We start from the raw sequence: 17,119 nt of genomic DNA, 5'->3' as shown, positions 1-17,119 counted from the left end.
GCATTCTCTACTTTCATCTTCTCTATATCGCATGAATTCTTTCTTTTAATCTTGTTTATATCTCATGTATTCTTTACACAATCTTGTCTATATCCCTTGCATTCTCTACATTTATCTTGTCTATATTTCATGCATACTCTACTTTCATCTTGTCTACATCCCATGCATTCTCTTCATTTGTTTTGTCTATAACCCATATTTTAATTTTGTGTCCCGTGCATTCTCTATATTTAAATATGTTCATCTTCTATATGCTTCTGTATTAAAAAAACTATGAGAACTCACTCTTCTTTTTACTGTCATGGCCAACGACCACATCTGTAATTTTGCCAAGATCCACTGCATGAATTTTAAATTTATCAGTCTGTGAAGGCAATGCATTCAATGTTCAATGCAAGTTTTAACGTAACACACATTAGAATCAAAATCGTTATTTTTATAATTAATTTAATATAATTGTGACTATTTTTCTATTGTGTTTGTTCTTGCTTATGCATACCTTGCCTTTTTCGAACTTATCTATGCGCCTGTTAAGGTAGATATTATTACTCAGCCATCTTTGACCAGTATCACCTCGTTCACCAAATATTTTCACCCAGCAGTTGGCATCGGTTCCAGCATTTCTTTCCTTTCCTGTTTTCACAGCAATGTCATATCTGAGAACTAAAGTTGCACACTGTTTGGTTACTTTAATGTTAACTAGAATACGATTGAAACACAAACACCGGATTGGGTAGATTACCATACCAAAATACCTATGAATGACACTTATCGTTCAGATAATTGTCAAAATACCAATCAATGACACTTACCGTCCGAGAAACGTCTAATCAATGACACTTACCCTTCAGATAATTGTCCAGAATACCAGTGAGTGACACTTACCCTTCAGATAATTGTCCAAAATACCAATTAATGACAGCAACCGTCCAGGAATCGTCCAATCAATGACACTTACCCTTCAGATAATTGTCAAAAATACCAGTGAATGACACTTACCCTTCAGATAATTATCCAAAATACCAGTGAATGCCACTTACCCTTCAGATAATTGTCCACAATACCAGTGAATGACACTTACCCTTAAGGTAGTTGTCCGAAAAATCAATCAATGACACTTACCGTCCAGGAATCGTCCATAATATCAGTGAGTGACTCTTACCCTTCAGATAATTGTCCACAATACCAGTGAATGCCACTTACTCTTCAGATAATTGTCCACAATACCAATGAATGACACTTACCCTTAAGATAGTTGTCCGAAAAATCAATCAATGACACTTACCGTCCAGGAATCGTCCATAATATCAGTGAGTGACACTTACCCTTCAGATAATTGTCCAAAATACCAATCAATGACACTTATCTTTCAACAAATCGTCTAAACTACCAGTGAATGACTCTCACTCTTCAGATAATTATCCAAAATACCAGTGAATAAACACTTACCTTTCAGATGATTGTCCAAAATACCAGTGAATGCCACTTACTATTCAGATAATTGTCTAAATACCAATCAATGACACTCACCGTCCAGGAATAGTCCAATCAATGACATTTACCCTTCAGATAATTGTCCAGAATACCAGTGAATGACACTTACCTTTCAGATAATTGTCCAAAATACCAGTGAATGCCACTTACCATTCAGATAATTGTCTATATACCAATCAATGACACTCACCGTCCAGGAATAGTCCAATCAATGACATTTACCCTTCAGATAATTGTCCAGAATACCAGTGAATGACACTTACCTTTCCGATAATTGTCCAAAATACCAGTGAATGCCACTTACCATTCAGATAATTGTCTAAATACCAATCAATGACACTCACCGTCCAGGAATAGTCCAATCAATGACATTTACCCTTCAGATAATTGCCTAGAATACCAGTGAATGACACTTAGCTTTCAGATAATTGTCCCAAATACCAATCAATGACACTTACCGTCCAGGAATACGTCCAATCAGTGACACTTACCCTTCAGATAATTGTCCACAATACCAGGAATGACACTTACCCTTCAGATAATTGTCAAAAATACCAGTGAATGACACTTACCTTTCAGATAATTGTCCAAAATACCAGTGAATGACACTTACCCTTCAGATAATTGTCCACAATACGAGGAATGACACTTACCCTTCAGATAATTGTCCAAAATACCAGTGAATGCAACTTACCTTTCAGATAATTGTCCACAATTCCAGTGAATGACACTTACCCTTCAGATAATTGTCCAAAATACCAATCAATGACACTTACCGTCTAGGAATCGTTCATAATATCAGTGAGTGACACTTACCATTTCAGATAATTATCCAAACTACCAGTGAATGACACTTACCCTTCAGATAATTGTCCACAATACGAGGAATGACACTTACCCTTCAGATAATTGTCCAAAATACCAGTGAATGCCACTTACCCTTCAGATAATTGTCCACAATACCAGTGAATGACACTTACCCTTCAGATAATTGTCCAAAATACCAATCAATAACACTTACCGTCTAGGAATCGTTCATAATATCAGTGAGTGACACTTACCCTTCAGATAATTGTCCAGAATACCAGTGAGTGACACTTAGTCTTCAGATAATTTTCCCAAATACCAATCAATGACACTTACCGTCCAGGAATACGTCCAATCAATGACACTTACCCTTCAGATAATTGTCCAAAATACCAATCAATGACACTTATCCTTCAACAAAGCGTCTAAACTACCAGTGAATGACTTTCACTCTTCAGATAATTATCCACAATACCAGTGAATAAACACTTACCTTTCAGATGATTGTCCAAAATACCAGTGAATGACACTTACCATTCAGATCATTGTCCCAAATACCAATCAATGACACTTACCGTCCAGGAATTGTTCAATCAATGACACTTACCCTTCAGATAATTGTCCAGAATACCAGTGAATGACACTTACCTTTCAGATAATTGTCCAAAATACCAGTGAATGACACTTACCCTTCAGATAATTGCCTAGAATACCAGTGAGTGACACTTAGCTTTCAGATAATTGTCCCAAATACAAATCAATGACACTTACCGTCCAGGAATACGTCCAATCAGTGACACTTACCCTTCAGATAATTGTCCACAATAACAGGAATGACACTTACCCTTCAGATAATTGTCAAAAATACCAGTGAATGACACTTACCTTTCAGATAATTGTCCAAAATACCAGTGAATGACACTTACCTTTCAGATAATTGTCCAAAATACCAGTGAATGACACTTACCTTTCAGATAATTGTCCAAACTACCAGTGAATGACACTTACCCTTCAGATAATTGTCCACAATACGAGGAATGACACTTACCTTTCAGATAATTGTCCAAAATACCAGTGAATGCCACTTACCCTTCAGATAATTGTCCACAGTACCAGTGAATGACACTGAATGCCTAGAATACCAGTGAGTGACACTTAGCTTTCAGATAATTGTCCCAAATACAAATCAATGACACTTACCGTCCAGGAATACGTCCAATCAGTGACACTTACCCTTCAGATAATTGTCCACAATAACAGGAATGACACTTACCCTTCAGATAATTGTCAAAAAAACCAGTGAATGACACTTACCTTTCAGATAATTGTCCAAAATACCAGTGAATGACACTTACCTTTCAGATAATTGTCCAAACTACCAGTGAATGACACTTACCCTTCAGATAATTGTCCACAATACGAGGAATGACACTTACCTTTCAGATAATTGTCCAAAATACCAGTGAATGCCACTTACCCTTCAGATAATTGTCCACAGTACCAGTGAATGACACTTACCCTTCAGATAATTGTCCAAAATACCAATCAATGACACTTACCATCTAGGAATCGTTCATAATATCAGTGAGTGACACTTACCCTTCAGATAATTGTCCAGAATACCAGTGAGTGACACTTGGTCTTCAGATAATTGTCCCAAATACCAATCAATGACACTTACCGTCCAGGAATACGTCCAATCAATGACACTTACCGTCCAGGAATACGTCCAAACAATGACACTTACCCTTCAGATAGTTGTCCAGAATACCAGTGAATGACACTTACCTTTCAGATAATTGTCCAAAATACCAGTGAATGACACTTACCCTTCAGATAATTGCCTAGAATACCAGTGAGTGACACTTAGCTTTCAGATAATTGTCCCAAATACAAATCAATGACACTTACCGTCCAGGAATACGTCCAATCAGTGACACTTACCCTTCAGATAATTGTCCACAATAACAGGAATGACACTTACCCTTCAGATAATTGTCAAAAATACCAGTGAATGACACTTACCTTTCAGATAATTGTCCAAAATACCAGTGAATGACACTTACCTTTCAGATAATTGTCCAAACTACCAGTGAATGACACTAACCCTTCAGATAATTGTCCACAATACGAGGAATGACACTTACCTTTCAGATAATTGTCCAAAATACCAGTGAATGCCACTTACCCTTCAGATAATTGTCCACAGTACCAGTGAATGACACTTACCCTTCAGATAATTGTCCAAAATACCAATCAATGACACTTACCATCTAGGAATCGTTCATAATATCAGTGAGTGACACTTACCCTTCAGATAATTGTCCAGAATACCAGTGAGTGACACTTAGTCTTCAGATAATTGTCCCAAATACCAATCAATGACACTTACCGTCCAGGAATACGTCCAATCAATGACACTTACCGTCCAGGAATACGTCCAAACAATGACACTTACCCTTCAGATAGTTGTCCACAATACCAGGAATGACACTTACCTTTCAGACAATTGTCCAAAATACCAATCAATGACACTTATCTTTCAACAAATCGTCTAAACTACCAGTGAATGACTCTCCCGCTTCAGATAATTATCCACAATACCAGTGAATAAACACTTACCTTTCAGATGATTGTCCAAAATACCAGTGAATGACACTTACCATTCAGATCATTGTCCCAAATACCAATCAATGACACTTACCGTCCAGGAATACATCCAATCAATGACACTTACCCTTCAGATAATTGTCCACAATACCAGGAATGACACTTACCCTTCAGATAATTGTCACAAATACCAGTGAATGACACTTACCTTTCAGATAATTGTCCAAAATACCAGTGAATGACACTTACCTTTCAGATAATTGTCCAAAATACCAGTGAATGACACTTACCCTTAAGATAATCATCCAAAATACCAATCAATGACACTTAACGTCCAAGGATCGTCCAAAATACCAGTGAATGACACTTACCGATCAGATAATTGTCCAAAATACCAATCAATGACACTTACCGTCCAGGAATCGTCTATTCAATGACACTTACCATTCATATAATTGTCCACAATACCAGTGAATGACACTTCCAATCACCTAAAATACTAAAGAATACCCCTCACCCTCTAAACGGGATTCAGTTGAAGCCACTTCTGTAATGATTACTTTATTTCCTTTCTTATTTGATAACCATCCATCAATCAAAAAATCCAATGTGAAATTTTCTTTTTCTAATATCACCTAGAAAGAAAATTCACCTTAACCTGAGGCAACTTCTGAAAGTGTGCTAGTACATTACTATCAATATGCATACCTGTGTAAGGAGCCACTTCTTTATATGTGGAAGTATAATTATATCTATCAGTAGACATGTGTAAAGAATCACTTCTGTACGTGTGGCAGTATAATACTATCTATCAGTAGACAGGTATAAGGAATAACTTCCGTACGTGTGGCAGTATAATACTGTCTATCAGTAGACAGGTATAAGGAATAACTTCCGTACGTGTGGCAGTATAATACTATCTATTAGTATACATGTGTAAGGAATCACTTCTGTACGTGTGACAGTATAATACTACCTATCAGAAGACATGTATAAGGAATCCCTTCTGTACGTGTAGCAGTATAATACTATCTATCAGAAGACATGTGTAAGGGATCACTTCTGTACGTGTGGCAGTTTAATACTATATATCAGCAGACATGTATAAGGAATCACTTCTGTACGTGTGACAGTATAATACTATCTATCAGCAGACATGTGTAAAGAATCACTTCTGTACGTGTGGCAGTATAATACTATCTATAAGTAGACATGTGTAAGGGATCACATCTGTACGTGTGGCAGTATAATACTATCTATCAGTAGACATGTATAAGGAATCACTTATGTACTTGTGACAGTATAATACTATCTATCAGAAGACATGTGTAAAGAATCACTTCTGTACGTGTGGCAGTATAATACTATCTATCAGCAGACATGTGTAAGGAATCACTTCTGTACGTATGACACTATATTACTATCTATCAGTAGACATGTGTAAGGAATCACTTCTGTACGTGTGGCAGTATAATACTATCTATTAGTATACATGTGTAAGGAATCACTTATGTACGTGTGGCAGTATAGTACTATCTATCAGAAGACATGTGTAAATAATCACTTCTGTACGTGTGACAGTATAATACTATCTATCAGCAGACATGTGTAAGGAATCACTTCTGTACGTGTGACAGTATAATACTATCTATCAGTAGACATGTGTAAGGAATCACTTCTGTACGTGTGGCAATATAATACTATCTATCAGCAGACAAGTGTAAGGAATCACTTCTGTACATGTGGCAGTATAATACTATCTATCAGTAGACATGTGTAAGGAATCACTTCTGTACGTGTGGCAATATAATACTATCTATCAGTAGACATGTGTAAGGAATCACTTCTGTACGTGTGGCAGTATAATACTATCTATCAGTAGACATGTGTAAGGAATCACTTCTGTACGTGTGGCAATATAATACTATCTATCAGTAGACATGTGTAAGGAATCACTTCTGTACGTGTGGCAGTATAATACTATCTATCAGTAGACATGTGTAAGGAATCACTTCTGTACTTGTGACAGTATAATACTATCTATCAGTAGACATGTGTAAGGAATCACTTCTGTGCGCGTGGCAGTATAATACTATCTATCAGCAGACAAGTGTAAGGAATCACTTCTGTACGTGTGGCAGTATAATACTATCTATCAGTAGACATGTGTAAGGGATAACTTCTGTACGTGTGGCAGTATAATACTATCTATCAGTAGACATGTGTAAGGGATAACTTCTGTACGTGTGGCAGTATAATACTATCTATCAGTAGACATGTGTAAGGAATCACTTCTGTACGCGTGGCAGTATAATACTATCTATCAGCAGACATGTGTAAAGAATCACTTCTGTACGTGTGGCAATATAATACTATCTATCAGTAGACATGTGTAAGGAATAACTTCTGTACGTGTGGCAGTATAATACTATCTATCAGTAAACATGTGTAAGAAATCACTTCTGTGTGTGCCTAGACCACTGCTGTATGTGTGCCATTACATTGTTCACTTTACCGTAACTCGATGCATAGCTATATTTCTACTTACCTTGTCCACATACCAGTCGGCCTTCTTTCCACTGTTGTCATGACGTAATCGTAGTTTATATGGTCGTCCAATATCAGTTGGCAGTTTCAACTGTAACATACACATTTATTGAATACTTATTACATGTTTATTAATGGTATAGTTTGTTATTTAATGATTTTATAGTTTTATATTTTAGTTAAGTTTTGCAGATTTATTTGTAAAGGAGACATAGCTTTAAATGTTATGCATATATATGTATATCAGATAGAAAAATGCCTATCGTGTATGTATATCAGATATAAAAATGCATATCGTGTATTCATATCAGATAGAACAATGCATATCGTTATGTATGTCAAATATAACAATGCCTATCGTGTATGTATACCAGATATAATAATGCATATCGTGTATGACCACCATATATAACAATGCATATCGTGAATGTGTACGAGATATAATAATGCATATCGTGTATGTATACCATATATAACAATGCATATCGTTTACGTATACCAGATATAATAATGCATATCGTGTATGTATGCCATTTATATCAATGCAAATCGTGTATGTATACCAGATATAACAAAGCATATCGCATATGTATACCAGATATAACAATGCATATCGTGTATGTATACCAGATACAACAGTTCATATTATGGATGTATACCTGATATAACAATGCATATTGTGTATGTATACCAGATATAACAATGCATATCGTGGATGTATCCCAAATATAACAATGCATATCGTGTGTGTATGCCATATATAACAATGCATATCGTGTATGTATACCAGATATAACAATGCATATCGTATATGTATACCAGATAGAACAATGCATATCGTGGATGTATACCAGATATAACAATTCATATCATAGATGTATACCAGATATAACAATGCATATCGTGTATGTATGCCATATATAACAATGCATGTCGTGTATGTATACCAGATATAACAATGAATATCGTGTATGTATATCAGATATAACAATGCATATCGTGTATGTTTACCAGATATAATAATGCATATCGTGTATGTATACCAGATATAACAATTTATATCGTGTACGTATGCCATATATAACAATGCATATCGTGTACGTATACCAGATATAATAATGAATATCGTGTATGTATACAAGATATAACAATGCATATCGTGAATGTATGCCATATATAACAATGCATATCATGTATGTATACCAGATATAATAATGCATATCGTGTATGTATACCAGTTATAACAATGCCTATCGTGTATGTATACCAGATATAATAATGCATATCGTGTATGTATACCATATATAACAATGCATATCGTGTATGTATACCAGATATACTAATGCATATCGTGTATGTATACCAGATATAACAATGCATATCGTGCATGTATGCCATATATAACAATGCATATCATGTATGTATACCAGATATAATAATGCATATCGTGTATGTATACCAGATATAACAATGCATATCTACTTTGCACTACTTTACCACTACTTCGCATACTTTGTCACTATTTTGCCGTACTTTACCACTACTTTGCAATATTTTGCCACTGCTTTGCCGTACTTTGTATATCGTTTATGTATACCAGATATAATAATGCATATCGTATATGTATACCACATATAACAATGCATATCGTGTATGTATACCAGATATAACAATGCATATAGTGTATGTATACCAGATATAATAATGCATATCGTGTATGTATGCCATATATAACAATTCTTATCGTGTATGTATGCCATATATAACAATGCATATCGTGTATGTATACCAGATATAACAATTCATATAGTGTATGTATATCAGATAAAATAATGCATATCGTGTAGGTATACCAGATATAATAATGCATAGCGTGTATGCATGCCATATATAACAATGCATATCGTGTACGTATGCCATATATAACAATGCATATCGTGTATGTATACCATATATAACAATGCATATCTACTTTGCACTACTTTACCACTACTTCGCATACTTAGTCACTACTTTGCCGTACTTTAACACTACTTTGCAATATTTTGCCACTGCTTTGCCGCACATTGTATATCGTTTATGTATACCAGATATAATAATGCATATCGTATATGTATACCAGATATAACAATGCATATCGTGTATGTATACCAGATATAACAATGCATATAGTGTATGTATACCAGATATAACAATGCATATCGTGTATGTATGCCATATATAACAATTCATATCGTGTATGTATGCCATATATAACAATGCATATCGTGTATGTAGGCCATATACAACAATGCATGTCGTGTATGTGTACAAGATATAATAATGCATATCGTGTTTGTATACCATATATAACAATGCATATCGTTTATGTATACCAGATAGAATAATGCATATCGTGTATGTATGCCATATATATCAATGCAAATCGTGTATGTATACCAGATATAACAATGCATATCGCATATGTATACCAGATATAACATTGTTATAACTGGTATACATACACGATATGCATTATTATATCTGGTATACATACATACATGATATGCATTGTAACATATGTATGCCATATATAACAATGCATAGCGTGTATGCATGCCATATATAACAATGCATATCATGTATGTATACCAGATATAATAATGCATATCGTGTATGTATACCAGTTATAACAATGCATATCGTGTATGTATACCGGATATAATAATGCATATCGTGTATGTATACCATATATAACAATGCATATCGTGTATGTATACCAGATATAATAATGCATATCGTGTATGTATACCAGATATAACAATGCATATCGTGTATGTATGCCATATATAACAATGCATATCATGTATGTATACCAGATATAATAATGCATATCGTGTATGTATACCAGATATAACAATGCATATCTACTTTGCACTACTTTACCACTACTTCGCATACTTTGCCACTGCTTTGCCGTACTTTGTATATCGTTTATGTATACCAGATATAATAATGCATATCGTATATGTATACCACATATAACAATGCATATCGTGTTTGTATAACAGATATAACAATGCATATCGTGTATGTATGCCATATATAACAATTCTTATCGTGTATGTATGCCATATATAACAATGCATATCGTGTATGTATACCAGATATAACAATGCATATCGTGTATGTATACCAGATACAACAGTTCATATTATGGATGTATACCTGATATAACAATGCATATCGTGTATGTATACCAGATATAATAATGCATAGCGTGTATGCATGCCATATATAACAATGCATATCGTGTACGTATGCCATACATAACAATGCATATCGTGTATGTATACCAGATATAACAATGCATATTGTGTATGCATGCCATATATAACAATGCATGTCGTGTATGTATACTAGATATAACAATGCATATTGTGTATGTATACCAGATATAACAATGCATATTGTGTATGTATACCAGATATAACAATGCATATTGTGTATGTATACCAGATATAACAATGCATATCGTGTATGTATACCAGATATAACAATGCATATTGTGTATGTATGCCATATATAACAATGCATGTCGTGTATGTATACTAGATATAAAAATTCATATCATGGATTTATACCAGATATAACAATGCATTTCTTGTATGTATACCAGATATAACAATGAATATCGTGTATGTATACCAGACATAACAATGCATATCGTGTATGTATACCAGATATAACAATGCACATCGTGTATGTATGCCATATATAACAATGCATATCGTGTATGTATACCAGATATAACAATGCACATCGTGGATGTATACCAAATATAACAATGCATATCGTGTATGTATGGCATATATAACAATGCATATCGTGTATGTATGCCATATATAACAATGCATAGCGTGTATGCATGCCATATATAACAATGCATATCATGTATGTATACCAGATATAATAATGCATATCGTGTATGTATACCAGTTATAACAATGCATATCGTGTATGTATACCAGATATAATGCATATCGTGTATGTATACCATATATAACAATGCATATCGTGTATGTATACCAGATATAATAATGCATATCGTGTATGTATATCAGATATAACAATGCATATCGTGTATGCATATCAGATATAACAATGCATATCGTGAATGTATGCCATATATAACAATGCATATCGTGTATGTATGTCATATACAACAATGCATATCGTGTATGTGTACAAGATATAATAATGCATATCGTGTATGTATACCATATATAACAATGCATATCGTGTATGTATACCAGATATAATAATGCATATCGTGTATGTATACCAGATACAACAATGCATATCGTGTATGTATAGCAGATATAACAATGAATATCATTGATGTATACCAGATATAACAATGCATATCATATATGTATACCAGATATAAAAATGCACATCGTGTATGTATACCAGATACAACAATTCATATTATGGATGTATACCTGATATAACAATGCATATCGTGTATGTATACCAGATATAACAATGCATATCGTGGATGTATACCAAATATAACAATGCATATCGTGTATGTATGCCATATATAACAATGCATATCGTGTATGTATGCCATATATAACAATGTATAGCGTGTATGCATGCCATATACAACAATGCATATCATGTATGTGTACCAGATATAATAATGCATATCGTGTATGTATACCAGTTATAACAATGCATATCGTGTATGTATACCAGATATAACAATGCATATCGTGTATGTATGCCATATATAACAATTCATATCGTGTACGTATGCCATATATAACAATGCATATCGTGTATGTATACCAGATATAACAATTCATATCGTGTATGTATATCAGATAAAATAATGCATATCGTGTATGTATACCAGATATAATAATGCATAGCGTGTATGCATGCCATATATAACAATGCATATCGTGTACGTATGCAATATATAACAATGCATATCGTGTATGTATACCACATATAACAATGCATATCTACTTTGCACTACTTTACCACTACTTTGCATACTTTGTCACTACTTTTCCGTACTTTGTATATCGTTTATGTATACCAGATATAATAATGCATATCGTATATGTATACCAGATATAACAATGCATATCGTGTATGCATACCAGATATAACAATGCATATAGTGTATGTATACCAGATATAACAATGCATTTCGTGTATGTATGCCATATATAACAATTCATATCGTGTATGTATACCATATATAACAATGCATATCTACTTTGCACTACTTTACCACTACTTCGCATACTTTGTCACTACTTTGCCGTACTTTACCACTACTTTGCAATATTTTGCCACTGCTTTGCCGTACATTGTATATTGTTTATGTATACCAGTTATAACAATGCATATCGTGTATGTATACCAGATATAATAATGCATATCGTGTATGTATACCAGATATAACAATTCATATCGTGTATGTATATCAGATAAAATAATGCATATCGTGTATGTATACCAGATATAATAATGCATAACGTGTATGCATGCCATATATAACAATGCATATCGTGTACGTATACCATATATAGCAAAGCATATCGTGTATGTATGCCATATATAAGAATGCATATCGTGTATGTATACCAGATATAACAATGCATATCGTGTATGTATACCAGATATAATAATGCATATCGTGTATGTATACCAGATATAACAATGCATATCGTGTATGTATAGCAGATATAACAATGAATATTATTGATGTATACCAGATATAACAATGCATATCATATATGTATACCAGATATAAAAATGCACATCGTGTATGTATACCAGATACAACAATTCATATTATGGATGTATACCTGATATAACAATGCATATCGTGTATGTATACCAGATATAACAATGCATATCGTGGATGTATACCAAATATAACAATGCATATCGTGTATGTATGCCATATATAACAATGCATATCGTGTATGTATGCCATATATAACAATGCATAGCGTGTATGCATGCCATATACAACAATGCATATCATGTATGTATACCAGATATAATAATGGATATCGTGTATGTATACCAGTTATAACAATGCATATCGTGTATGTATACCAGATATAATGCATATCGTGTATGTATACCATATATAACAATGCATATCGTGTATGTATACCAGATATAATAATGCATATCGTGTATGTATATCAGATATAAAAATGCATATCCTGTATGCATATCAGATATAACAATGCATATCGTGAATGTATGCCATATATAACAATGCATATCGTGTATGTATGCCATATACAACAATGCATATCGTGTATGTGTACAAGATATAATAATGCATATCGTGTATGTATACCATATATAACAATGCATATCGTGTATGTATACCAGATATAATAATGCATATCGTGTATGTATACCAGATACAACAATGCATATCGTGTATGTATAGCAGATATAACAATGCATATCGGGTGAATCATCTTGAGAGAAAAATATTGTTGTGGTAAGTGAAAACCTCGGACCTTTGCTAATGAACGACATCAATTATTAATATGTATGTTTATTCGAGGCACCAAGTTTTAGTGAAAATCATAGTCCGGGGGACCAAATTCATAAAAAGTACCGCTGAAACAAATTTTAAATAAAAAATCTATCCCTTGAATCAAAAAACCATCATATTACATTGTTTAGTTAATATCTTTATTTCAACATGAAATCGTATAGTTAATAACAAAATATAGTCAACTGAATATAACAATACAAATATACACTAGTTCAAAATCTTGTAAACAATGACCCCTTGCTAGATATGGTACATAATTTATAGACCCCTTAGATGCCTGGCTGGAAAGTTCTTGCTAGTACCACCCCCCGATCAGTAAAAACGAAGGGTGACAGGGGCTGTGGTTTATTCCTGGAGGAGTAGGGTAACGCACCGCTGATCGCTTAATAAGCTTATTCAAGATGAACGTGACCGCGTCGTCTGGATCGCTTTCACGTCTGGATACGCTTGCAATTTTAGTTCATCAGACTATTCAACTGGAATTCAAACATGTTTTTTTTACGTTTAAGTGTATCTGTGATTTTATAAACATATACACTAATAGAATTGAACTATTAGTCTGCTTGAGTATAACCTTGTTAAACTTATTACTATAATTACATCAGATGTTAGCTCAATATTGGTCTCACCAAACGTAAACACAGGTTACATTTTATTACTTTTAACCCACGTGAACAAATATTATCTTATATATTAAAATATTAATAGTTTTTATTGTTGGTAAAAAGAAAATAAATAAATATGTAAATAATGATCTAGATACCTGAATTCAAGCAGCACTATGCTAACATAAGACATTGTTTTAGTAATGGGGCTCAACAATTCAAAATATATGTATGTGTTGTAAAATCCACTTACTCCGAATACTGAAGTAACACCCTGCTCAAAATATCCACCATCTGGTTGACCTAGTGAGATCTCCCCTGTATTTCCCTTATCACCATATATAGTTACATATACTTGTGCATTAGTTCCACAGTCTTTAATGTCACCAGTCTCTATCCGTATTTTAGCCGTGGTGTTATCTAATTCTGCAAACCAAATAATCATTTATTTAGTCTTGATATGAACGTATGAGGGCGCAGGGTATGACCGTGTATGGCAGTCAGTGTTTATCCACGTGACCCAATTACTACAGAGCCCCATTGACATTAATGATTACTAGTATGTTATATTACCAATTAGTTGTGTGGCCATACTTTGGTTATATTCATTTGATTTCATAAATTCCAAACATTACTAATATTGATAATATGGGTGTAATTAGAATTTCTTTGTTCTAAATATATAGAAATATAGCAAACATATAAATACAAATTTTAAGTGTAAATGTATTTCTTTATAATGCCAACTATTGAGTTATAAGCAATTCTTATTTCACTGATAATGTAGAAGCGTATACTTTAGATGTGCATCAGTTTAGTCATTAAACGACCATTATTTTTTCACCTGTAAAAATATATCTAAAAATACGGATATTTACTATTTAGATATAGTGAACTTTATCTGGTGACCCTGTACCAGCCGCGACCTGTATATGCTAAATAATGCTAGACAGTATTTTTGGAGATTAATATGAGATAAATTTGAGTGTTGATTGTGAATTCCCATCGTGTATGTGGTGATACTTACGTAGACGTTCCATACTACTTTGAATCTGTCCAGCTCCACTAGCGGTAGCATTCCCGGGATGCGCCATATGTTGTTGAAAAAAAATACTTCGTATTGATAGAAATTGGCACTAAGCAATCAACTATTGTCATCCCCGATGACCTCAAATCTCGCGAGAACTGGTCAGTAATTATTAATTAAGTATTAATAGTTTAGTCATTTAGAAATGACCTCTGATTGACAGTCTATGCTGGCAGTTGTAAATCGCAAAACATTGAAAAGAGGTTGTCACATAAATTCTGCCAATCTTAACCTGGAAGTGTAGAATCAGCATAATGCATCAAATCTGAGTCAGGGACACAAATCCAAAATTAAGAACCAAAGGATGACTGTGAACCAAATTAAACATGAAGTTGAAAATCGAAAAATAGAAAAAAGAGCCGCAAATTATCAGTGTAAATTCATGAATAATAATTTACAAACACTATTATCAATATTTTAGCTTATCACTCCACATAGGTAGCCCCCTTTTTTACTGTCACTCTAATTACTTACATTGTTGTATAAGTTAAACAATTGTTTCACTTTGGTTCGAGTCCAAACAAAAGAAGCGAAGCCACATGTACTACAGTCGCTGTTCTGAGACTTAACCGTGGCAATACATAATCTCTGTCGCTATTCTGAGACTTAACCATGGCAATACATAATCTCTGTCGCTGTTCTGAGACTTAACTGTGGCAATACATAATCTCTGTCGCTGTTCTGAGACTTAACCGTGGCAATACATAATCCCTGTCGCTGTTCTGAGACTTAACCATGGCAATACATAATCCCTGTCGCTGTTCTGAGACGTAACCGTGGCAAAACATAATCCCTGTTGCTGTTCTGAGACTTAGCCGTGGCAATACATAATCCCTGTCGCTGTTCTGAGACTTAACCGTGGCAATACATAATCCCTGTCGCTGTTCTGAGACTTAACCGTGGCAATACATAATCTCTGTCGCTGTTCTGAGACTTAGCCGTGGCAATACATAATCCCTGTCGCTGTTCTGAGACTTAGCCATGGCAATACATAATCCCTGTCACTGTTCTGAGACTTAGCCGTGGCAATACATAATCCCTGTCGCTGTTCTGAGACTTAACCGTGGCAATACATAATCTCTGTCGCGGTTCTGAGACTTAGCCGTGGCAATACATAATCCCTGTCGCTGTTCTGAGACTTAGCCGTGGCAATACATAATCCCTGTCGCTGTTCTGAGACATAGCCATGGCAATGCATAATCGCTGTCGCTTTTCTGAGACTTAGCCGTGGCAATACATAATCCCTGTCGCTGTTCTGAGACTTAACCGTGGCAATACATAATCCCTGTCGCTGTTCTGAGACTTAACCGTGGCAATACATAATCCCTGTCGCTGTTCTGAGACTTAACCATGGCAATACATAATCCCTGTCGCTGTTCT

The 17,119-nt window shown here is 34.3% G+C and overlaps 1 protein-coding gene across 1 annotated transcript in view; it reads right to left on the bottom strand.

Moving 5' to 3' along the window:
* The window catches only part of LOC144360581 (lipoxygenase homology domain-containing protein 1-like), a 42,590-nt gene extending 26,810 nt beyond the window's left edge, over positions 1-15,780 (bottom strand). Inside the window, exons 1-6 of the mRNA XM_085502569.1 lie at positions 15,680-15,780; positions 14,906-15,078; positions 7,460-7,549; positions 5,429-5,546; positions 500-663; positions 286-364 (exon numbers count right to left, since the gene is read on the bottom strand). Of these exons, the coding sequence (XP_085358695.1) occupies positions 286-364; positions 500-663; positions 5,429-5,546; positions 7,460-7,549; positions 14,906-15,078; positions 15,680-15,746 (691 nt within the window). The 5' untranslated portion in view covers positions 15,747-15,780. The remainder of the gene's footprint in view (positions 1-285; positions 365-499; positions 664-5,428; positions 5,547-7,459; positions 7,550-14,905; positions 15,079-15,679) is intronic.
* Positions 15,781-17,119: the final 1,339 nt, after the last annotated feature.

This window comes from Saccoglossus kowalevskii, chromosome 1 (genome assembly GCF_978046115.1).
Source record: "Saccoglossus kowalevskii chromosome 1, keSacKowa6.1, whole genome shotgun sequence".
NCBI classification, from domain to species: domain Eukaryota; kingdom Metazoa; phylum Hemichordata; class Enteropneusta; family Harrimaniidae; genus Saccoglossus; species Saccoglossus kowalevskii.
This window is presented reverse-complemented; position numbering and strand designations above follow the sequence as displayed.